The following is a 25,530-nucleotide window of genomic DNA, read 5'->3' as shown; positions in this document are numbered from 1 at the left end:
GTGGAACTAGTGGATACTAAACTCTCCCCCTCTATAGATCTGCTGCGGGTGCGCCAGGATGCCCTGGCAGCAGTGAGGAACACAGGGGGTATGGAAGCCCACCTCCCCTCAGCAGGCAGCTCGTCAAGCCAGAGACGCAAGCAGGGCCTGCCCCAGCACCGAGACGCCCACTATACCGAGAGGTAGGCCTGGCTAACGTACACAGGGATTCAGACACGCAGATAGATACAAACACACTGCAACCCAACGGTCTCCCTGGAAGCATCCCCACTGCCCTGCAAACACAGGGAAGTGGTGATGGAATATTCTCCATGAATAATACATTTATATTTTAGTCATTTAGCAGACGTTGTTATCCAGAGTGACGTACAGTAGAGTGTATACATTTGTTGTATTTTTCGTACTGGTCCCCCTGTGGGAATCGTACCCACAACCCTGGCGTTGCAAGCACCATGCACTTCCAACTGAGCCACACAGGACCACATAAAGCCTTCATCCTCTTCTTATACAGGTCCATACTGCACGTGTGTGTGTGTGTGTGTGTGTGTGTGTGTGTGTGTGTGTGTGTGTGTGTGTGTGTGTGTGCGCGCGCACCTCCCAAAGCCAGGGCAGCGGGAGTGGCCGGGTAATTGCTTGTCGATTATTTATGTGGCGCGGGGAGAGGCGGGCAATCGATAATGGGCCGGCGGGGCGGCAGCAGAGGGACTGAGGGGAAGTGTGTGTGTTTGAAGGGGGTGTGGGTGGGGAGAGTTAAGCAGGAAGCGGAGCGGCCCAGGGAGGGAGTGTGTGTAGGTGGGAGGTGGGGGTTATGCGGGTTCTATTTCCAAGCCTGGCGTCCTATGTGTGTGTGTGTATTTGTGTATAGTGTGTGTGTGTGCATGCATATATGTGTGTATGTTGTATGCATATGTGTGTGTGTTTGTGAGTGCAAAGTATGTGTGTGCGTGCGTTTGCGTGTGTGTGTGTGAAGCCCAGCAGTGCATGTAGCTGTGGTCAGTGAGCCGCGGCGGTTCTCCGCCTGCATAGAGAGTAATTAGCCACACAGGACCAGGGGATGTTAACTAGCCCTGTGCACACTGCTCTACCGCCCTCCATACATCCATCCATTCATTCACCCTCAGCTCTCTCATCCCTCCAACAATCCCTCTCTCTTCCTTCCTCCCTCTCTCCCTTCCTCTCTGCCTCCCTCCCTCTCTATATCTTCCTTACTCCTCCATTTATCTTTAACTCTTTCTCTCGTACTAAATTCTAAAGGAATTTTGAGTAAAGAAAAGGAGGGTTAACGAAGAAAATGTGTTGGACTGCCCTTCTCTCACTGTGTGTGTGTGTGTGTGTGTGTGTGTGTGTCCAGGTCACATTTTCTCATTGACATTGTTAAAGGACAGGAGAAGTGTGGGCTGCCCTTGCCCCTCATAAAACACTCTCTTTGACCCACCAGGGTCAAAGAGAGCTGGAGAGAGAGAGGAGAGGGAGGGGGAGAGGTGGAGATAGGTGGAGAGAGGGAAAGAGAGAGAGAGGAGGGTGAGACGGAAGCCATTGCTCCAGGAAGCTCACCTTTCCATCGACCCCCCATCATTGATTATCTAAGGCCCATTAGGGCCTATTGTTAAAAACAAATCATTAGGTGGATCGATAGACTTAGAGCCTGGCTTTCCATTTGTCTGGCCTTAAATGGCAGATCACTTTTAGGGCTTCATCCCAAATGGCACCCTATTCCCTATATATAGCGCACTACCTTTGACCAGGGCCCTATATAGTGCACAAAAGTAATGCACTATATAGGGAAAAGAGTGCCATTTGGGACTTAGACTCACTATCTGCAAGGCAAATCCAACTGTTTGGCATGGGAGCAGAAACAGGAGAGACAGGGGTCTGCCTAGGGAGAGGGACAGCAGAGAGAGATGGTGATACAGAAAGGTAGAGGGAGAGAGATGGTGATACAGAAAGGTAGAGAGATGGTGATACAGAAAGGTAGAGAGATGGTGATACAGTAAGGGTGAGAGATGGTGATACAGTAAGGTAGAGAGATGGTGATACAGAAAGGGTGAGAGATGGTGATACAGTAAGGGTGAGAGATGGTGATACAGAAAGGGAGAGAGATGGTGATACAGTAAGGGTGAGAGATGGTGATACAGTAAGGGTGAGAGATGGTGATACAGACAGGGAGAGAGATGGTGATACAGTAAGGGTGAGAGATGGTGATACAGTAAGGGTGAGAGATGGTGATACAGACAGGGAGAGAGATGGTGATACAGTAAGGGTGAGAGATGGTGATACAGTAAGGGAGAGAGATGGTGATACAGTAAGGGTGAGAGATGGTGATACAGAAAGGTAGAGGGAGAGAGATGGTGATACAGAAAGGTAGAGAGATGGTGATACAGTAAGGGTGAGAGATGGTGATACAGTAACGGTGAGAGATGGTGATACAGTAAGGGTGAGAGATGGTGATACAGTAACGGTGAGAGATGGTGATACAGTAAGGGTGAGAGATGGTGATACAGACAGGGAGAGAGATGGTGATACAGAAAGGGAGAGAGATGGTGATACAGTAAGGGAGAGAGATGGTGATACAGTAAGGGTGAGAGATGGTGATACAGAAAGGTAGAGGGAGAGAGATGGTGATACAGAAAGGTAGAGAGATGGTGATACAGTAAGGGAGAGAGATGGTGATACAGTAAGGTAGAGAGATGGTGATACAGTAAGGGTGAGAGATGGTGATACAGAAAGGTAGAGGGAGAGAGATGGTGATACAGAAAGGTAGAGAGATGGTGATACAGAAAGGTAGAGAGATGGTGATACAGAAAGGTAGAGAGATGGTGATACAGTAAGGGTGAGAGATGGTGATACATGTAAGGGTGAGAGATGGTGATACAGTAAGGGTGAGAGATGGTGATACAGACAGGGAGAGAGATGGTGATACAGTAAGGGTGAGAGATGGTGATACAGTAAGGTAGAGAGATGGTGATACAGTAAGGGTGAGAGATGGTGATACAGAAAGGTAGAGGGAGAGAGATGGTGATACAGAAAGGATGAGAGATGGTGTTACAGAAAGGGAGAGAGATGGTGATACAGAAAGGGAGAGAGATGGTGATACAGTAAGGGTGAGAGATGGTGATACAGTAAGGGTGAGAGATGGTGATACAGTAAGGTAGAGAGATGGTGATACAGAAAGGGAGAGAGATGGTGATACAGTAAGGGTGAGAGATGGTGATACAGTAAGGTAGAGAGATGGTGATACAGAAAGGGAGAGAGATGGTGATACAGACAGGGAGAGAGATGGTGATACAGAAAGGGAGAGAGATGGTGATACAGTAAGGGAGAGAGATGGTGATACAGAAAGGGAGAGAGATGGTGATACAGTAAGGGTGAGAGATGGTGATACAGTAAGGTAGAGAGATGGTGATACAGTAAGGGTGAGAGATGGTGATACAGAAAGGATGAGAGATGGTGATACAGAAAGGTAGAGAGATGGTGATACAGTAAGGGTGAGAGATGGTGATACAGTAAGGTAGAGAGATGGTGATACAGACAGGGAGAGAGATGGTGATACAGTAAGGGTGAGAGATGGTGATACAGAAAGGTAGAGAGATGGTGATACAGTAAGGGTGAGAGATGGTGATACAGTAAGGGTGAGAGATGGTGATACAGTAAGGTAGAGAGATGGTGATACAGTAAGGGTGAGAGATGGTGATACAGTAAGGGTGAGAGATGGTGATACAGAAAGGTAGAGAGATGGTGATACAGAAAGGGTGAGAGATGGTGATACAGAAAGGATGAGAGATGGTGATACAGTAAGGTAGAGAGATGGTGATACAGTAAGGGTGAGAGATGGTGATACAGTAAGGTAGAGAGATGGTGATACAGTAAGGGTGAGAGATGGTGATACAGTAAGGGTGAGAGATGGTGATACAGAAAGGGTGAGAGATGGTGATACAGAAAGGATGAGAGATGGTGATACAGACAGGGAGAGAGATGGTGATACAGAAAGGGAGAGAGATGGTGATACAGTAAGGGAGAGAGATGGTGATACAGTAAGGGTGAGAGATGGTGATACAGAAAGGTAGAAGGAGAGAGATGGAGGAAAAGAAGAGAGCGATGAGTTTGAGGAAGATGAAGGGGAAAAGGGGAGGAGAAAAGGAGATAGGGATGGAGAGGAGAGATAAAAAAATAAAAAAAATAAAGAGAAAGAAAGAATGATAGAAAGAGAAGACGAGTTAGAGAAGGAGAGAGAAGGAGAAAGATAGGGAGAGAGTGAGATGGACAGCGAGAAAGAGAGAGAGGAGCAGGGAGAGAAATAGAGAGAAGGAGTGAGAGCGAGGAGTGAGATAAGCAGGGAGAGAAACAGAGAGAGAGGGAGCCACATCCATTTTAATGAGCTTCCTGTGTAAATGTGTTCCCGTCGAGTGAGAGCTGAAGGCGGCCACACGGAGCTCCTAATCCCCCCATGCTCCCGTCATTAAGGGCAGCCTTGTCACACACACACACACACACACAATATGCAGCCATTTACTATTAAACACACCAATATGACCACAGGCACACACACACACACAATAATGTGCAATGCGCGTACACACGCACGCATGTACACACACACGTACACACATACACACACACACACTGCCCCGCTGTGGGAAGGGGCCGCTGTCGCCACTCTGACAGGTCGTCACACACGAGTGAATTCCCCAGGAGCCCATGGCCTCTCTGCAGGCGTGGAGAGAGAGAGAGAGAGAGAGAGAGAGAGAGAGAGAGAGAGAGAGAGAGAGAGAGAGAGAGAGAGAGAGAGAGAGAGAGAGAGAGAGAGAGAGAGAGAGAGAGAGAGAGAGAGAGAGAGAGAGAGAGAGAGAGAGAGAGAGAGAGAGAGAGAGAGAGAGAGAGAGAGAGAGAGAGAGAAATGGGAAGGGTTTGTGATGTTACTAGTGCTAGCTACAGAGAGACACACACACATTGAAGAGAGAGATTGCTCAAATGTAATATTGTGTTCTGTGACTGTGAAAGTGTTTGGAAGATGCTATATTATTGTGTTGTTAGATTCTTGTAAAAATATTATATATTGTTGATAAAATACTGAAAATATGTTTATGGTTATACACTGAGTGTACAAAACATTAGGAACACATAGATTGACCAGGTTAACGCTATGATCCCTTATTAATGTCACTTGTTAAATCCACTTCAATCAGTGTAGATGAAGGGGAGGAGACGGGTTAAAGAGGGATTTTTTAGCCTTGAGACAATTGAGACGTGGATTGTGTATGTGTGCTATTCAGAGGGTGAATGGGCACGACAATGATAAGTGCCTTTGAACAGGGTATGGTAGTAGGTGCCAGGCGCACCGGTTTGAGTATGTCAAGAACTGCAACACTGCTGGGTTTTTTACGCTCAACAGTTTCCTGTGTGTATCAAGAATGGTCCACCACCCAAAGTACATTCAGCCAACTTGACACAACTGTGGGAAGCATTGGAGTCAACATGGGCCAGCATCCCTGTGGAACGCTTTCAACACCTTGTACAGTCCATGCCCCGATGAATGAAGGCTGTTCTGAGGTTAAAAGGGGGTGCAACTCAATATTAGGAAGGGATTACTAATGTTTTGTGTATGCGAGTTTGAAACAATAACCTACACACACAGGCAGACACGCATGCACACACACACACACACACCACACACACAGGGCCCATGCAAGGAGCACACCGGTTAATAGCTGCCTCCTTCTCCCCAAATTGCTTCCTATAAAAGGAGAGAGAGCACGTCTGGCTCCCCCTCTCTCTCTCTCCCTCACTCTCTCCCCCACCCTTTTCCCTCAGTCTCTCCCTTGCTCCTTTCCCCCATGATTAGGCCTAATTATGGTGCAGCGGACGCCTGGCGGCCTCAGTCATGCAGCTTTAATTGACCGTTATTCATCTCCGGGCTAGCACTAACGCTAGGCTAGGCGGCAAGGGGGAGGAGGTGAAATGAATGGGGGTTTGGCATGCAGGGGTCCTAGCCTAGCGTAGCTGTTCGCGGCCCAGGCTAATTGCTAGCCCCGAGGGATTAGGCCAGGTGATTACACACTGGGCGGTGTAATTACATAAGCAGCAGCGGGCCCAGGCTAGCGAGCCCCGGGGTCACGCGGCCCCGGCCCTTCCCCAAGATTAATTGGAGCTGCCATCGGAGTGCGAGGCTCCGCCAGAGAGAGCGGTTATACGATTAGCATTAACATTTCAGCGGCGGGCCTGCGATCGATGAATGGTCCCACCCTTGTTGTTGGCTCGGTGTGTGAACCCCCCTCGCTGTTCCTCTTTCTCTCTCTCTTTCTCCATCTCCCCCGTATCTCTCCCTCCCTCTCTCTCTCTCTCCGCTGTATGTGTAAGGGCAGAGACATGCAGGCGCAAGTTGATTTTCATCACAACCGTTCCAAAACAATAGCTGTCGTCCCATTCAAATGTGGGTATTTTTTGGTTGTATTCACCACCATGATGTCCTTATGTGCACTGCATATCAGTCACATCTTCAAAGCAGCAAACTGATGACATTTGGCCCGATTGCACATGATTGAGTGTGTGCGTGTCCATGCGTGTGTTCGTGTGTGTGCGTGTGCAGGAAAAGGCCAAATGGTTTCGCGGGAGACAGATCGACCAAATCAACAGATCACCACACACTCCCAGTACACTGTGACACTTCCACATTCTCCCTGAAACACATCAAGCTGAAGAACATATTCTTATTTCTCCCCTCTTCCTTCCTTCCATCCACCAACACCTCTTTTCCTCCTACCTCAAATTCCCCCGTTTCCCCTGTTCATTTGGGACAAGAGGCAGACCAAGGAGTGAAACAGAGAGAAGGAGAGAGAGGGACAGAAAGAAAGAGAGAGAGGAGCTTTTCTTTGCTCAGAAAGAGGACAAAAGGAGAAGTACATAATAGAGCGGCCTTTTCATAAATAGGGTTTGCAGGACACGGCCGCCTTTTCACTGGCTCAATACGGCCCGGAGTCGTAGAGAGGCAGAAGGGGCGGAAAAAAAGGACCGAAGGGAGGAGGATGAGTGTTAATTAGAAGGTCCTTCAGCCCGTGGCCCCAGTCGAGACGCGGGGGCCGCCCCAGCTGTCGGAACATGACACACTCCTATTGTGTATTCAGCCCTCATTATGTAAGTGTGGGTGTGGGTGTGTTTGTGTGCGAGTGTGTGTGTATGTGGGAGTATGCGTGTGTGTGGTTGAGTAGGAGGGGAACGGAGGGAGGCTAAAGCTCAGGGTACAAACATGGCCAGCGGCGGTCTTTGCGGCGTGGCAAGACTGACGAGGTGGCTATGGCGACACTGGAGCCTCCAGTGCCTGTAGTTATAAATAAACCGGGAGGAGAGCGTGTAGCTAGCCAGGGCTCAGTTACCAAAATACACCACAAACCTGGTCCTGGAGACCCACTATAGATACAGGCTTTCACCTCAAACCATCATCCTCACTGCTATACACTATATAGTACTGTTACGAAACCAACTAGATAGTGATTAAGTCTACTCACCCTATGTCTAGAGGTTCTAGGCCTCACTAACTGTTCCATAACCTGTCTGAATGTATGCATTTAATGTGAAAGTAAGAGCTTAATATTCCAGTGAAAAAATCTGGTTGAGAGTCCATGTCAGTTATGGTCCCATTTGTTTAATTGTTTGAGTGTAGCTTTTACTGTTTATTTCTGTTGGTTTAACACCAGAACTGCCATAGGCCAACAACCACTGATGTTTGACATTGCTCAGTTGTCTGAATGTTTTAATCACAAACAGAAAAGTATTTTACCTGTTTACCAGTATTTCCCCCACACCAATTACTACCTTAAAGGCCCAGTGCAGTCAAAAACGTTTATATATATATTTTCAGTTCTGCCCACACATTTTATATAAGATTGAGGTCAGGGCTTTGTGATGGCCACTCCAATACCTTCACTTTGTTGTCCTTAAGCCATTTTGCCACAACTTTGGAAGTATGCTTGGGGTCATTATCTATTTGGAAGAACCATTTGCGACCAAGCTTTAACTTCCTGACTGATGTCTTGAGATGTTGCTTGAATATATACACATAATTTTCCTTCCTCAAGATGCCATCTATTTTATGAAGTGCACCAGTCCCTCCTGCAGCAAAGCACCCCCACAGCATGATGCTGCCACCCACGTGCTTCACAGTTGGGATGGTGTTCTTAGGCTTGCAAGCCTTCCCACTTTTTCATCCAAACATAACGATGGTCATTATGGCCAAATAGTTATATTTTTGTTTCATCAGAACAGAGGATATTTCTCCAAAAAGTACAATCTTTGACCCCATGTGCAGTTGCAAACCATAGTCTGGCTTTTTTATGGCGGTTTTGGAGCAGTGGCTTCTTGCTTGCTGAGCGGCCTTTCAGGTTATGTCGATATAGGACTTGTTTTAATGTGGATATAGATACTTTTGTACCTGTTTCCTCCAGCACCTTCACAAGGTCCTTTGCTGTTGTTCTGGGATTGATTTGCACTTTCCGCACCAAAGTACGTTCATCTCTAGGAGACAGAACGCGTCTCCTTCCTGAGCGGTATGACGGCTGCGTGGTCCCATGATGTTTATACTTGCGTACTATTGTTTGTACAGATGAACTTGGTACCTTCAGGCGATTGGAAATTGCTCCCAAGGATGAACCAGACTTGTGGAGGTCAACAACAAAAAAATCTGAGGTCTTGGCTGATTTCTTTTGATTTTCCTATGATATCAAGCAAAGAGGCACTGAGTTTGAAGGTAGGCCTTGAAATACATCCACAGGTACACCTCCAATTGACTCAAATGATGTCAATTAGCCTATCAGAAGCTTCTAAAGCCATGACATCATTTTCTGGAATTTTCCAAGCTGTTTAAAGGCACAGTCAACTTAGTGTATGTCAACTTCTGACCCACTGGAATTGTGATACAGTGAATTATAAATGAAATAATCTGTCTATAAACAATTGTTGGAAAAATTACTTGTGTCATGCACAAAGTAGATGTCCTAACAAACTTGCCAAAACTATAGTTTGTTAACACGAAATTTGTGGAGTGGTTGAAAAACTAGTTTTTATGACTCCAACCTAAGTGTATGTAAACCTCCGACTTTCCGCAAATATTTCTTTATGCAATTAATTCTAAAATTTTTTGTTATGCACCATTTATCATTGCCTGGCTACCCATCCACATCGCTCCAGCCAACTGATGTCTCTTCTCCACGATGAGTCTGGATTTGCCTCCCTCCCCAACAATTTCTAGAATGTGAACACATTCTGATCATTCTGATTGGTGCCAGAAACTGATGGGTTGGGCCAGAGCCGGCCTACATGATGACGTTATCAACTTTGATACTCTGATTAGTTAGATTTGTTAGAGACGATCCAATCGCTGAGGAATTTGTTTTGTACAACGTGCCTCATTTTGAATTCAAGCAAACAACTTCTAGGATGGAAGTTTTAGAATGAATGTATATAGCGATCGATAGAGCAGTGAGTTGTCAGGCTTTGGCACTCATGTTTACGGCAAATAATTTGACTGTTTTACTTACTATAATTCTATTACTATTTTAATTTACAAATAAAACTGATCAAATTGTTGCGTTTTTTATTGTAAGGGAAACTAAAATATGCTATGTGTTGCACTATGCCATTGTAGAATAATAAATGCATTTTATGTACGTCAAAATATACAATTATTTAAAAGAAACAAAATATTCTTAAGACATGACTACATTCAATAAAAAAACTTTTTTGATGGTCTTTATTTAGGTTGATAAAAACAAAGTTGATTAATCTGATGCATATGCTAAAGTGGGCACCCGACAGCGTTCTCTAGCGGCTACTTAGGCTGAAAGGGTTAGCGGTTCTAGTGTTAAATGTGGTGTGTTTTTGTTTGTGTGTGTCTACAGGGAAATGTCCCATCCCCCACCTCTGCTGTCCCCCCAGAACGCCTCTCACATCGCGTTGGGACCCCACCTGCGGCCACCCTTCCTGGGCATGCCCTCTACCCTGTGCCAGGCCCCAAGTAAGTCAGATGCGAATGCTAGCAGGTTATCTACAGAAATTAATATAGCGCCTACACTTATTAATGGTGAGTTAGGGCTGGATTCAATCCGTACGTGGAGCTTCTGCAATACAGATTGAATAGATGCTAATAAAAATCAGAAACGATTGGCCTATGGTAGACACTTACAACAGCATTAGCTGCATTCCCACAAAAATTGGGAAATGGGAAAATGTTCAATGGAATTCATGTCTTTTGTGTCTTTTGACTGTCTTGATAGAGACTTTCATCATCTAAAGAATGTATTTGTATCTGATTCTTTGTGAGGCATTAATATTAAACAGGGGGTCTATGTCATTGTATTTTAATACCCCATGTATATTGTATGTCAGAAATCTCTTAATGAGTGTGTGTGCTCATCTGTGTGTTTTTTATGCATTTCCCTCAGGCTATGGTTTCCTCCAGCCTGCCCAAGCTGAGATGTTTGCCCGGCAACAGGAGATGCTTCGGAAGCAGAACCTGGCCAGGTTTGTCATTGTCTTCTAGTGCTGTTGTGTGTGTGTGTGTGTGTTTGATGTCAAGGCTGTAGCTTAATGTGTGTGTCTATGTATTTAAATTATGTTTCGTATGTGTGATAACATTGTCTCTAACCTCTCTCCTCTATGTCCGGTCCCAGGTTGGAGATGTCAGCAGAGTTGCTCAGACACAAGGAGCTGGAGAGTCTCCATAGGCAGCAGCGTGTGCTGGGGAACTCCGACCCCCTGGGCCTAGCCCACGGCCTCCCCCTGGACCACCCTGCCCTGCGCAGCCTCCACCACCTGCCCGAGGGACATCCCATCCACGAGGAACTCAGCCGACGCCAAAACGCCATGCTGGTGCTCCGACACACCAACACCCCCCTGCTCTCCCTCAACCATCATGGGCCCTCGGGGGACACAACGCCCAAAAACACCCAGGGACAAAGCTCCGGGGCTCAGGCTGGATCGAGGAAGGGAGGCTCCCGGAAAGGCCCACAGCAACCCAGAGGGGGAGAGCACCAAGAAAGGGAATGCCGAGGGAGGGAGGGAGACGCGGACGGTCACAATGATGAGATGAAGGACTCGGACAGCGAGACGGAGATGGGCGAGGATAGGCACCAGGGCTTGGGTGGCAAGGCCAACGAGGGGCATGGGCTTCACAGGGACAGGGGGAAAGAGAGTAGCAGGAAGGGGGGGTGTGACGGTGCCAAGGAGGCGGGCGAGGGCTCGGGTCGGCTCAGTGCCCCCTGTAGCTCGGCGGATGCAGATTCACCACCTAGCCACCACCTCTTCACCCCAGGGCTGAGCAAGAGCGATGTTAAGTACCACTTTCCACCTAGCGCCATGCCCCCTCTGCAAGGACTCCACGGCCAGTCTCTGCCCTTTGGATTCCCCTACACCAGCCCCTACTTTCACACCGGTGAGTAACACACACACACACACACACACACACCAATCAACTGCACCACACTTAAATGTCACTCTGACTGAAACCTGTGAATGTTATTTGGCTAGCCATGCAACCAGCCTTAATGGGAGATAGCATGCTAGCTAACAACGGCTGCATTCGAGAGAAGTGGTATGCAACGATAACAGCTAAATACAATCTCAGTGATTGTTCAAACAACAGACCAAATAACAGCAGATTTTTTTTTATATACATTTGTTCAGAAGTAATCACTATCCAGTAAATGTAGGCTATTTTGCTTTCCCCAATTGGTTGGTGTGGTTTGTAAATTTCTCTGGCCTTGTATGATTGATAGATCCTGGTTCATCATTAGCTTCAGTCACATTGAGTTACTGTCTAGAGTTAGATTCAATGCATTGCTGGCATTCCTCTGCTCTCTGTGGTGATATACAATATTTGTCAGAAAATTCAGCAGGTTGGTGTTTATTGTCATAAGTCTTGTCCTGGAGGCAGAACTGAGCAATTTCCCCTTAGATAGGCCAGCTGCAAAGTCAGAATTGGCTATATTGTACAAATTCATGTTTTATTTTATTTATTTAAGGTTAGGGTTATGCATTAGGGTTGGCGGTGAGGTTAGGGTTAAGTTTAGGGTTATGTTTAAAATCTAACCTGGGAATATTCACATTGTAAATAGAGAAAGGGGAATTTCATTATGTAATATTGTTGTGGCGCTATGAAGGCAGGAGTGCACCCCCCCCCAAAAATAAAATAAAAAAACATTGTAAAGTGGTTATCCCACTGGCTATAAGGTGTTTGTAAGTCGCTCTGGATAAGAGCATCTGCTAAATGACGTAAATGTAAATGTAAATGTAATGTAAATGAGTGCGTTCAATTGGGTTCAACGTTTGCTATGTTGCATGACGGTTTGTATTGAACGACACATTTCCCCAAAACGGTGCGTTCTTCAAAGGCCTCTGAGGTATGTTTGTTCCCGTCTGGTGGGTGTGGCCTGATCAATATGGGTGTGACCATTTCAAATCTCAAAACTCGTGCAGCACACCATACACAATCTTCCCCTGGGCCACCATAATCACGTTCTTCTTCAACTGGTCGTTCAGTACAGTACCGTTTCTGTTTAATTAAACGTTGAACACCGTTCTGTCGTACTGAACACACCCCAGGACTCATGGGTAGGGCCATGTGTTTTGGTGCACTTTTTGAGGCACTTTGCTTTTACCGGTATTTCCATCGTTATCCACTATTGTTACAGCAAGTAGAAAATCTTAGGACATTTTCTTTGATTGACACAAGCTGTCTCCAATCAATCAATCAATCAATCAATCAATGCCTGGTTGTGCGTGTTTGGCGGGTGGATGGCCTTAGTCAGGGGAGGCATAGCTCTGCGAATCTTAATCGCACAAAATCTATTATTTGGCAGGGAATACTACTTGTAGATCAGTGATTCTGCACCTCCCTTTGCTCAATCTGATCCTCTCCAACGGAGTCAGAAGTTGTAGCTAAAAATGGGTCAACCAGGTAGTAAGGGTAGGTAACAACACATCCGCCACGCTGATCCTCAACACGGGGGCCCCTCAGGGGTGCGTGCTCAGTCCCCTCATGTACTCCCTGTTCACTTATGACTGCATGTCCAGGCACGACTCCAACACCCTCATTAAGTTTGCCGGTGACACAACAGTGGTAGGCCTGATCACCGACAACGACGATACAGCCTATAGGGAGTAGGTCAGAGACCTGGCCGTGTGGTGCCAGGACAACAACCTCTCCCTCAACATGATCAAGACAAAGGAGATGATTGTGGACTACAGGAAAAAGAAGAGGACCGAGCACGCCCCCGTTCTCATCGACGGGGCTGTGGTGGAGCAGGTTGAGAGCTTCAAGTTCCTTGGTGTCCACATCACCAACAAAATGACATGGTCCAAGCACACCAAGACAGTCGACAAAACCTATTCCCCCTAAGGAGACTGAAAAGATTTGGCATGGGTCCTCAGATCCTCAAAAGGTTCTACAGCTGCATCATCGAGAGCATCCTGACTGGTTGCATCACTGCCTGGTATGGCAACTGCTCGGCCTCCGACCTCAAGGAACTACAGAGGGTAGTGCGTACGGCCCAGTACTTCACTGGGGCCAAGCTTCCTGCCATCCAGGACCTCTATACCAGGCGATGTCAGAGGAAGGCCCTAAAAATTGTCAAAGACTCCAGCCACCCTAGTCATAGACTCAACTCTCTGCTACCGCACGGCAAGCGGTACCGGAGCGCCAAGTCTAGGTCCAAGAGGCTTCTAAACAGCTTCTACCCCCAAGCCATAAGACTCTGAACATCTAATCAAATGGCTACCCAGACTCTCGGATGGCCTCAGGCACCATCCCATTTCTGACACTAGTGTAGCAAATTCAGGGGGTAGCCCTGAACGGGACTCGAATCCGAATCCAGTGAATGTCAAGCCAACGCCTTAACCGTTACGCCAAGAGGTTTCGGACCACAAATTCGCTTAAATATACTGTAGTTCCATGGTTGGTTTCATTGACTCTCCGGAGGACATTTGAATTCACCCTAGCTTAAACTCGCAAATACACACAGAATCGAACCTTCACATTAGAGCAACTCTGTTTGGGTTAATTAGAAACCTGGTTTTAGTTGTCTGTGTCTAATGACTGTCATTAAATAGAGAGATTTGAATGTTTGAAAACACAGACAGAAACTGCATAGGGAAGCAGAGGCAAAACAGGCAGTTTCACAGTAGGAGCCAACACACACGCACCTACGTACCTAGACACACACACACACACACACACTCACCCTTGGGCAGGCATATGAAAGACATTAGCAGTACTCTCTCTGTGTCTCCAGCGTGGAGACCTCCCCCTGGAAGGGGCCCTGTCACTGACCACCCCTGACCCCTCTACACACAGGGTTATCACCACAACCATGCGGAAGAAGAGTTGAAGGGGTGGGGGGTGGGGGTGGTGGGATGGAGAGGGAGAGGAGAGAAAATAAAAAAGAGAGAGGGGGAAGTTAGGCACAACAGTGAGAATTAGAAAACATGGATCAAGTACACTTTGAAACGTGATATGAAATATTCTTAAATGCAAACATTTTTAAATGCAATTAAATATCATGTCCATTTACATTTTATTTATTTCAGAACAACCATGAGGACAAAACAATAGTCAGAGAGCAAAAGTGTGTGTGGGAAAGAGAATTGCGAGATTTGGATAATGAGATTGAGAAGTAATTAAACTGAGAAATGTGTGTATGCTAGCTGCTGGTCGAGGTCTGTCCTGGGTCGTATTCATCAGGCACCAAATGGAATAAAACGGTCTGAAACAGGGAGAGAATGACCTGAACTTGCCCATCAAGAAACACTCATTTTCGTCCACTGTAAAACATTTTTGCACCTTAAATGAATATGACTTGGTGATTTACAACCCCCCTCTACCCTCTCATAGGCGGTATGGGAGGTATGTTCATGGACGGCGAGGACTCAGCGGTGCCCCCAGTGGAGGACATCAGAAAGTGGTGTGTGGAGGAGGTGTGTGGCTTCGTGGGCAGCCTGGCCGGCTGTGCCGAGTACACCCAGGTAAGGACCAGAGCAGTGGGGCAGGGGTCTGGTTTATCCCACCCTTTCAACCAGAGAGAGAGAGAGGGAGAGAGGGAACAGGGTCGGGCTGGTGGAAGAGCAGTGTAGGGCTTTGGGACCAGAGTATCTAACATTGTCATCTCAATCAGAAGTTCTAGAGTTGGTTTCTAGTAGATTCTATAGTTATAAGACCACTGTTATCTCTCACAGCACCACAGTCCCCTTAATGTTAAACACACACACACACTGTTGGAAGATTGAGAGTGGTGTGAGTATGCATGCAAGCTCTGTGTGAGGGTGTATGCATGAGTTTGTGCGTGTGTATGAGTGTGTGTGTGTGTGTGTGTGTCTCGGCTCTGGCTGAAGTGGCTGTGTCTCTCCTGAAGGTGTTTCGGGAGCAGGCCATCGACGGAGAGACCCTCCCGCTGCTCACGGAGGAGCACCTGCTCAACATCATGGGACTGAAGCTGGGCCCCGCGCTCAAGATACGCTCTCAGGTACACACCACTGACTGGCCACACACTCAGGACCATCACCTCAGGAGTGTGTGTGTGCAGCCTCAAAGTTGGTATTTTTTTGTATGAGTAGACTGTTCTTGTGTGAGTAAACCTCAAGTGTGTGTGTTTGTGTGAGTGTGTTTGTGAGTGCTGGAAGCTAGTAGTGCATTGTAGTTAGCCAAAGCAGATAGACAGCGTAGCGCCTAAACGTGAGGCCCGTTGTCGGTGCACAGGTTGTCAGGCATGCCGTACTGTAGCCCTTAACCCTCTCCTCTCTCTCAGGCTGGTGATACAGTAGAACACTAGGACATGGGCTACGTCCCAAATGTCACCCTATTCCCTACATAGTTCACTACTTTTGACCAGGACCCATAGGGCTCTGGTCATAAGTACTGCACCATATAGGAAATTGGGTGCCATTTGGGACGTAGCCTGTGAGCTGAGCAGCTCTAACCTCGGCGTGTGGCGTTCTCTCTCTCTCTCCTCAGGTGGCACGGCGTGTTGGCAGAATCTTCTACATGACCAGCTTCCCGCTGGCGCTCCCGCTGCCGCCATCTGCCTTGCGCCCCCCGGACAGGGACCCCCTGCCGTCCGACACCCCCCTGGCGCTCCCACTGCGGCCCCTCTCCGCCGCAAGCAGCAGCTCCTCCCCCTACAGCGGCCCCCCACCCCCCTGTCACTCCTCCCCCAAGCAAGAGAACGCCAACGGCTCTGTGTCGGGGGGCTACGAGGGGGTCTAGGACCCAACTGGCTGCACAGGGAACATGGACTGGAGGGAGGGAGGGAGGGAGATGGGTACAGAGAAACCTCTTGTAACAGACATTGAATTGACCCCCTTCCTCCCCCTTTCGGCATACATCTCCATTTGGGTTTGGGGAATAAACTGTAAAAAATATAAAAGCGAACAAAATATAAATGAGCTAAAGGGACTAATCAAAGAAGCCCAATCAACTTCAAGTTCCACTGTGGTTGTAGCCGAGCAGAATCCAAAGATGTAACAGTGGGCTGGAGGGAGAGACGTGATGAAGCGACAGAGGGAGAGAGAGAGCGAGAGAGAGAGCAGACAGCTGGTCTCAGACAGCTTGCCAAAAAAAGAGCAAAGCCCCAGAACTACGACATTCTTCTGAGTCAGACAGACGCTACCGGAAACTCGTCCTTCCTGGGCTGAAGAAGGAAGCCCCTCTCTCCCTCTGTCTGCTCCCCAACACACTCGGTACACCCAGCACTTAAAAGAGAGACGCCTCTTCCCTCTTGCTCTTTTACTCCCCTCTTTTCTTCTCACTCCCAGTCTAAGGAGCCCAAACAGCTCAGATGAACTGAGAATTATATTATGGAGACTGGAGTGAAAGCATACACTGAAAGGGACTCCAAAATACCTTCATTATTGCAACTATGCATTTAACAGTCCAAAACCAAAGATGACCGGATGTGTGAAATAAGGGATGATATTCCATGTTGTTTTTTCTGGGTCATTTTTTTTTGCTTTGTGGGCAAAATGGCTAGTCTTAGGGAGAGGTGTGGTACATAAAGGATCCCATTGGGCCTAGTACCTCATATGACTGTCTTTAAGAGACAAGTGGGACTCCTTGTAAGGTGAAACAAGGGGGAATCTTTATATAAGGTGTCCTAGGTACATGCCACAGTTGTGCCCATAAGCCATCGGCCTATAGCCGGAGTTCTTTCTGACACGCTCTGATAAAAAGAGTAAAATGTTACTGATACGGGACGGTGACTTCAGCTCATAGGGCTAATGTTATTGTATAATCGTGTTAACTACTGTTGGAGATGCAAACATGCCGAATTGTACAGAATCATGCTTAAGATGAAAATTTCCTGAAGGTTACATACATGGTACTTAATCTTTTTTTTAATTAAATGTAGTTGCACGAAAAATGTTTTCTTTATGAGTGAACAAAATGTGACTTGCTAACTTTTGGTGGTACTTTTCTTCCAAACTTTTTTCTTTGCAGTTTTTTTTCTTCAAATGTTTTATATTAAAAGAAGCCCCAATCTTAAACGCTACTTCAGCAATATAAATTAGGAAATAATATTGATAGGACTTTTGATGTAGTTAGATGAACCGATATGTATAATACTTAGACCTCACAATGGATCCCAAAGAACATTGACTTTGTTTTCCCTTGGTTGCAGGGAAAAGGAACAAAGCTCTTAATGCAAATCTTAGAATTTGTTAAAGATTTTTTTTAAACTATGTGTAAGCAATGAATTAAAATGGTCTAGATTTCCCATCAGTTTTGTCTTGATCCTATTTTTCTATTCGCCACTTGGTGAAATTAATCCTACAGAAACTCTCAGCTGCTATAATCCTCACTTATCAGTAAATACCTTTTGTAGTGTTTTCTCTGACTGCTGGATGGTGTGTGCGTTGTCTCCTCTGCCATCAAGTGTGTGCTTGCTTTGCATTGCTGGAGCAGTGTGAGTCTGATAGTATCCGATCCCCTGCTTTTCCCTGTGTGTGTGCGCTTCCCTGTCGTTGTGTGTGTGTAGGGGAGTGGACTCCTGGGGCATGGTTCGGGTCAACACCAGCTGTCAGTGTGAGGTTCAGCCGCAGGACAAGGCCTCCCTGCCTGTGGGGATAAACCTGAACCTTCCGCCTACATACATACACACAAAGAGAAGTTCACACGCGAGTGCACACACCCACCTTTAGCCTTTAAAAGAAAACAGAGTTTCCACTGAAGCTGTCAAACACATCGATCCCCTATGGGCCACTCCTGGGCTTTCATTGGCTTGGTCTTCAGCTCTACTCAACTAGTTGCCATCATGTACAAGTACTGAACGCACACACCCTTTAAAAAGGTCTTAAAAGATAACACCGCAAAGAGATTAACTCTTTAGTCAAGGAGTTCGGAGCATCAATTCTTTCTTGCTGCTAGGCGGAATGTCGGCCATATTGCTCATACCTATCCAGTCCAAGTGCCTAGCGATTGTTTCTGGATGGGGCTCTCAGTTCTGTTCCAACATTCCCAATGAAGAAGAGAGAGGGGAAAGAGGGAATGAGTGGAAGGGGGGGGGGGGTGTTGGTTGGCAGGGAAACAGACCAGTCTGTGTTTCTGCTTCACCGCCTGGGCAGAGAAGACTGGCATACTGAAGCCCTCTCTCTGTCCCCCTACCCAGTACCGCCTGATCCAGCCAACCATAGGATAGTGTAGTCAAGACCTTTCTTCTAAAAAATGTCAGTTGCTAAAACACAGGTGCTCATGTATGCAATTATTGGCTACAACCCACCACACCACATAATCCTGTACATTGAAATAAGAAAGCATTGCATCAGTAGGGTATTTCGCACAGAAACCAACAAAGTAGTCTAGGAAGTATTTAATATTTTGTCAAATTGCACGGCCAGGTTGTAATGTACAATTACATTAAATACATGTTTGTGCTGTACACATTGAAGGAGCAAACTAAAACAAAATAAGTCAAATAAAATAAATGTAGAAAAGAGTCCAACAGGAAGGCAGTAATGATTAAATGTACGGAGAGATGGGGAGGAGCTTCAATCCAACGCTCTACTCCTCTCCACCCCCAACCATGTGTTAGTGTGTGTGTGTGTGTGTGTGTGTGTGTGTGTGTGTGTGTGTCTAAATGTGTGTGTCTCTAGTCCTGGTCGGACAGCTCCAGGTCTTCCACCAAGTCCTCATCTCCCTCTGCCAACTCTTTCAGAGCCACGCTGGACAGCTGCATGGGCGCCTTGGAGGCTTTAACCCCGTCTTCATCATCATCCTCATCATTACCACCATCTATTGAGGAAGGAAGATCATGAAGGAGGGATTCATTTGAAGGGGCAATCTGGGATTCAAACAACAAAGCCAAAGTCCAAAAAAGGATGTACCAATCCCTGATTGCCCCTTTAAGTGGGAGTGAAAAATGTCTGGACTACAGCAAGTTTCAATTATTTTTGTTCTTTATACTGATGTTATACGTGTCTTTTTTTAATGAGTAGAAAACAATCACTCTACAATACTTCCCCAAGTAAATAATGAGTGCTAATATCAGGCAGCAATGGATGTAAAATGCAGAAATGTGATGGTGGGTATTTGTGCCCACAATGGGTTTGATTTCAGTGGAGAATATGGCAGGTTTCCTTATAAAAGACTAGATAGAAGTAAACAATATGTTGGAAGCTGCCCTGCGATCAATTTGAAGGCTAGGTGGAGCATCACCATTTTGCTTACACCCATCATATTCCCTACAGATCTGCCAAATCAAAAGTGGTATGAGGCTAGGGGTCATTTCTGGACCGGCACTGTATGTCTTGACCCTTTTCACACTAGTGTGCCGGCCCAAACCGTACTGTGCTGGCTTGTATCGTACGGTGCTAGTTTCTTTTCAGCTTGTCCTTTCTAGTACGGTTCCAGCAACTACAGTGAATGCATAACCAGGCCAGCGGTGTAGAACTTGGCTTAGCATGCCTCAGTAGTGTGAAAAGTGCATATTTGTCCCGTACTGTAAGAGAGAAGCCAGTGCACAAACCTGAGGCACCATCTTGGTCTTCCTCCACCCCCTCATCATTGCTCAGGTCAGACAGCTCTTGAAGAAGATCATCATCATCATCATCATCGTCGTCGTCAGAGCCCCCCTTTTTGTCTGGCAAGAGGAAGGAGAGATATGATTTTAAGAAACAGTAAAAATGGAATATACTCATTAGCTTGGACTTGGCTTTACTGATGGGAGTCAGATACAAAACAAATTAAAGATAGGTTTAATGTTATACACTTATAATGTACACTTTGAACACTTCAGGGCCTGTATTCATAGTGTCTCGGAGTAGGAGTGCTGATCTAGAATCCGTTTTCATATTGGATCATAATGAATACATTTAAATGAACAGAGGGGACCTGATCCTAGATCAGCTCTCTTATTCTGATACTTTTTATGAATATGAGCCCAGAAGTGTGTTCATGCAGGTAGGTAGGTAGCATCTAACCACCTTATGGTGATGGAGCTGAGAAGACAGAGCCACGACACAAAATACTCATGACAGTTTACCACAGCTAATATCACACATCTTACACCCCCTCGCTGCCTAAATATAGCAAATAGCCTAGAGATAGCAGGCAGGCATCACTTCAGACAGATATAAATTCCTCTTAAATATGTATGTTGTACTTTAATATGTGTGTGTATGTTATGCTTTTAATGAGTGTGTGTGTGTGTGTGTGTGTGTTGATGTGTGTGTGTGTGTGTGTTGATGTGTGTGTGTGTGTGTGTTGATGTGTGTGTGTGCGTGTGTGTTGATGTGTGTGCGTGTGCGTGTGTGTTTGTGTTGATGTGTGTGTGTGCGTGTGTGTTGATGTGTGTGTGTGTGTGTGTGTGTGTGTGTTGATGTGGAGGCTTCTGTCACCCATGATGGAACATCTCATCCTATATCCAGGACAACACTCTTTTGTATCAGACAAATGCTGCTACTGCAACACTGGACTAGCCTGAAGCTGCAGGAGAAACTCGCTGCTCTGGACTGTGCTGTCCACTCTGCCTCCCATTCCATGTACCAGAATGCTGCCGTTTGAGAGGACATTCTCACCTTTACTGTTAAGGCGAGGCTGCAAGTTCTATCAACAAAATATAATCTAGCACTCTGGTACCCTGCAAACCATGATCCATTTTGTATTCTACATGAGTCAAATGTAATGGAGTCCATTGCCCATGTTGTGATGGCTGCTGTTCATACAAGGATTTGTACATTGCTAGACATGACCGCCTTGTTGACCTGATAGCCAACGAGGCGAGACAAGTAGTCTCACCAACAACACATATGCATAAACATTATTGTGTAAGGGGAAGCTGGTTTGATGTTGATGATGTGTTTTCCTGTGTGCCAAATACGGCAGATATTGTTGTTGTGGGGGGAGGCGCTAATTTGGGAAGTGGGCTGCTCATTTGACGGCTACATGGAGCAGGCCTTCGCCGAGAAGCTGCTTAAATACCAGCCCCTCGTGGCATGCTTGGACAGCCTCGGGTGTAGGTGCAAGCTGGTGGCGCTGATATTTGGCAGTCTCGGCCACGTACACAGGCTTGCAGTGCGTGGCCTCCAGATTGCAGGCCTGACAAAAACTAGGGCAAAGCAATTGGCTAGGTACTGCTCTGTTTCAGCTGTCGTGGGCAGCCTAGCTGTTTGGAGAATGAGGTGCTTTCTGTACCCTTGAGTGCCATGCATACAGGGACCTTTGAAATGTTTGGATTCTTTTTTTGTAAATTTGGTGGATTCAAATAAAGTATTTAATGTGTGTGTGTGTGTGTGTGTGTGTGTGTGTGTGTGTGTGTGTGTGTGTGTGTGTGTGTAGCAGAGGCCACTGCAGAGTGGTCCCTGGATTTTGAAGTGGAGTTTGATGAGATGCTGGAGGCCAGGAGAGGACACGGCTGGTGGCCAGGAGAGGACAGGGCTGGTGGCCAGGAGAGGACAGGGCTGGTGGCCAGGAGAGGACAGGACTGGTGTCCAGGAGAGGACACTTCCTCGCTCAACCATTTCTTCCCATGCTCCTCTTCTCCCCTTATTACCTTGACTCCCCAGACCCTGAGAAGGGCCTAATTGGTCAGTAACACATGGCTGCTTCCTCTGCCCAGGAGCTCCCAAAACGTGGCATAATTTTCAAAGAAAAACACCCAAGCTCTACCCAGCTTCCCTCCCTCTTTTCCCTACCCACATACACACACTGATTTATCATGCTACTGGTCACTCTTACGCCTGTTTACACGTATACTGTAGATTACCATTAGTATGTATTCCTGCTACCAGTCACGTTTCAGCCCTGTTTACATGTATATCCTACTACCAGTAACTTTTTATTTTTACATTTACATTTAAGTCATTTAGCAGACGCTCTTATCCAGAGCGACTTACAGGAGCAATTAGGGTTAAGTGCCTTGCTCAAGGGCACATCGACAGATTTTTCACCTAGTCGGCTCGGGGATTAGAACCAGCGACCTTTCGGTTACTGGCACAACACTCTTAACCACTAAGCTACCTGCCGCCCTATGTATAAACCTACCTCAACCACTCCAGTAGCCCTGCAATGAAGAAGTTACTGGCACGGACCTGTATATCGCCTTTCTTCTATTTATATCGCAATTCTTGTGTATTTTTTATTATATTTTTTATTATTATCTACATTACTTTCACCGCATTGTCAGGAAAGAGCTCTCAAGATAAGAATTTTACTGTCCTGTTTTACACCTGTTGTATCCTGTGCACGTGGCGAATACACTTTGAAACACACCCTGACTGGGGTTGGGAGGGACGGCGGGATCTACATGCCTGTCTGACCCCATATGACCCTATGACTTATTCCCCCACAATAACAACACACATTTACAGAAACTAGCCTTCTCCTCCCTCACACTCTCGTCTCCCCCTCACACTATCTCCCCCTATATGCCACTGGGGCAACTCAGCTGACTCTACAACCATCGAGTTTGTTGAGCTGCCTAAAGTTTGGAAGGTTGTCAAGGACTGGGGGTGGGGGGGGTTGTGTGTGCGTGCGTGCGTGCATGCATGCATGCTTGTGTGCGTTTGAAGGACATGCAGGGGCATCCAGTTAAGCCCTGGGAGCTGGAGGAGAGCAGAGGGGAATGTAGTGGGGAGCGGCCACCTCTGGCAGTTCCAGTGGGCTGGTTTGAATTAGGAACCCCCACCGGGATCCAAGGCTGCGCTTCCTGTGAGAGAGACGGGGGTGGGCGGGTGGGCCGTCAGGGTGAGGGAGGGGAGGGCCGGAATCTCGCCGGCAGCTGCCCGCCGTTTTGCGGGGACTCTCCCTACAATGAGGACCAGATGCAAAAAAAAAAAAAATCCCCTAACGCCCCCTCACTCTACTCTCTCCTTCCGACCTCTACGGTTCTTTCCCCCCCTCGAGCGTGTCCAACTGTAAAGCTGTAAAAGAGGGCTCCTGCCATGCCCGTGTCCTGTGGATGACCCAGAGCAGAGGGCCATACACAGAGGCTAAAGGAAGAAGGGAGTGACAGCTGAGAGAGAAATATAGAAGGAGAGAGAAAGGGGGAAGGATATAAATATAGGAGGGTAGAGCGGGATAGAGAAAAAGAGATGGAGAGAGAGAAAAGGGAGAAATGTAGAAGGATAGGGAGAGAGAGAGAGAAAGAAAGAGAGAAGTAGAGACATCAACTAAATGGACAGAGAGCTTTCTCAGGTCTTGCTGGGAGGGCAGCTTGGCAACACTATGGCCACTTGTCCATTTCTTCAGAATGAGCCAGTCTGAATGGGAGCAGGATTCACTAGCACCGACTTCAATACAGCTTTACTAACTCAGGATTAGGGAAGTAACGTCATATTCCAAAAAGAGCGAGGCCAAATGTTCATCCCGGAAAGGGAGCTGTATCCTTGCCATAGAGGCAGTTCTGAATAGCCTACTACACAGTGTGTGTGCTTGTGTGTATGTGTGTGTGTGTGTTTGTGTGTATATGTGTGTGTGTTAGACTGTGCTTCTGGCCAACAGTCTGTACATGGCCTCCACGTAACTCCATACAGACCCCTAGTGGCCAAGACAGGCATAGTGTAAGCATGAGCATCCGGTAAGAGTCTCCACCAGGGCCTTTACTGGCCAACTCCAACAGAAAATGTAATGAGTGTCAGCAGATCTAGAGAAGTATCAGGCAATGTATGCCTTGACTGCAGGGCTCAGAATGCAACCATTTAGTCGCATTTTGCGACCCTTTGGTACTTGGTATTTTATTAGGATCCCCATTAGCTTTTGCATTAGGACTCTTCCTGGGGTCCATGCAAAACATGAAACATGACATAATACAGAACATTTAAAAAAAAGTATGTAGTTCTGTCCTTGAGCTGTTCTTGTCTATTAAAGGCACATGTAGCCTACATATCAATACATACACACAAACTATCTAGGTCAAATAGGGGAGAGGCGTTGTGCCGTGAGGTATTGCTTTATCTGTTTTTGAAATCAGGTTTGCTGTTGATTTTAGCAATATGATGGCTCTATATAATACTGTATGCTTTCTTGAATTTGTTCTGGATTTGGGGACTGTGAAAAGACCCCTGGTGGCATGTCTGGTGGGGTAAGTGTGTGTCAGAGCTGTGTGTAAGTTGACTATGCAAACAATTTGAGATTTTCAACACATTGTGATGCAGTCAGTCTCTCCTCAACTCTTAGCCAAGAGAGACTGGCATGCATAGTATTTATATCAGACCTCTAATTACAATGAAGAGCAAGACGTGCCGCTCTGTTATGGGCCTTTGACTTGGTTGTGTGAGTTTAAAAAATATAGATTAAGTCGCATCGGTGCGAGCTGCACATTCATTCACCTCACTCAAAACGTCCTATTTCTTAGGAGGCTAAAACCATGATTTGGTCAAACAGTAAAGTCCATTATCCTTATGATTCCTGCAATGACAGTGTCTGCCTGCCTGCCTGCCTCTGTAGCTGTTCGCTGGGGCCTGCTGCTGTGTCGAGCGAGCCACTCTCTGTCCTTTCCATGGGAAACAAAATGCTTAGGGAGAAAAAAGTGTGTTCTGATTGTATAACATTTTAAAATCCAATTGGGGGGAAAACACAGCTATCCTGTTGTCACAGTTGGAGAGGGGATGTTCTCAGCTTTGTCGGTATACTTTATTTCTCTACTTAAATGTTGAGCTCAATGCAACTATTTTACAAACAAGATATTTGGTATGGCTTTGTGATACTGAGCGCGTGAAATGCACATTGGCCATTCCGAGTTCATAGGCCTCATTGGCCGGTAGGCTACAAAGGCAACCTTTTTTGGGACATTACATTTACTGTTAGATTAATACATGACTACTAGCTGTGGGTAATATATTAAGAGTTAGCGATCTAGCTAATGTCAGGTGGTGAAATAGCCCCAAATAAATTAGCCTATGATATTGGAGCACAAAGATGCAGGAAAATTAATCTCTATTGAACCAAAATAAATCAGAAAATTCTGGAGCCCTTTTTTAACAGTAAAATATAACAATAACATAATTCTCTACCCAAAATGCATGACAATCACTGGATTAGGTTGCACAAAATATTTTGAA

At 46.5% G+C, this 25,530-nt stretch overlaps 2 protein-coding genes across 8 annotated transcripts in view; one reads left to right on the top strand and one right to left on the bottom strand.

Annotated features, from left to right (window-relative positions):
* The window catches only part of LOC121545946 (sterile alpha motif domain-containing protein 11), an 86,593-nt gene extending 68,838 nt beyond the window's left edge, over positions 1 to 17,755 (top strand). For 6 of the 7 annotated variants that reach the window (XM_041856884.2, XM_041856883.2, XM_041856887.2 and 3 more), the window contains 7 exons: positions 38 to 182; positions 9,888 to 10,003; positions 10,431 to 10,509; positions 10,659 to 11,419; positions 14,876 to 15,006; positions 15,393 to 15,503; positions 15,992 to 17,755. In XM_041856884.2, coding sequence (XP_041712818.1) covers positions 38 to 182; positions 9,888 to 10,003; positions 10,431 to 10,509; positions 10,659 to 11,419; positions 14,876 to 15,006; positions 15,393 to 15,503; positions 15,992 to 16,243 — 1,595 coding nt within the window. In that variant the 3' untranslated portion in view covers positions 16,244 to 17,755. The remainder of the gene's footprint in view (positions 1 to 37; positions 183 to 9,887; positions 10,004 to 10,430; positions 10,510 to 10,658; positions 11,420 to 14,875; positions 15,007 to 15,392; positions 15,504 to 15,991) is intronic. The other variant, XM_041856885.2, reaches the window with a different exon arrangement.
* Positions 17,756 to 18,827: 1,072 nt separating this feature from the next.
* LOC121545945 (nucleolar complex protein 2 homolog) overlaps positions 18,828 to 25,530 on the bottom strand; it is a 52,239-nt gene continuing 45,536 nt past the window's right edge. Inside the window, exons 18-19 of the mRNA XM_041856881.2 lie at positions 19,998 to 20,111; positions 18,828 to 19,264 (exon numbers count right to left, since the gene is read on the bottom strand). Of these exons, the coding sequence (XP_041712815.1) occupies positions 19,122 to 19,264; positions 19,998 to 20,111 (257 nt within the window). The 3' untranslated portion in view covers positions 18,828 to 19,121. The remainder of the gene's footprint in view (positions 19,265 to 19,997; positions 20,112 to 25,530) is intronic.

Source organism: Coregonus clupeaformis, chromosome 30, assembly GCF_020615455.1.
Source record: "Coregonus clupeaformis isolate EN_2021a chromosome 30, ASM2061545v1, whole genome shotgun sequence".
In the NCBI taxonomy this organism is placed as follows: Eukaryota; Metazoa; Chordata; class Actinopteri; order Salmoniformes; family Salmonidae; genus Coregonus; species Coregonus clupeaformis.
This window is presented reverse-complemented; position numbering and strand designations above follow the sequence as displayed.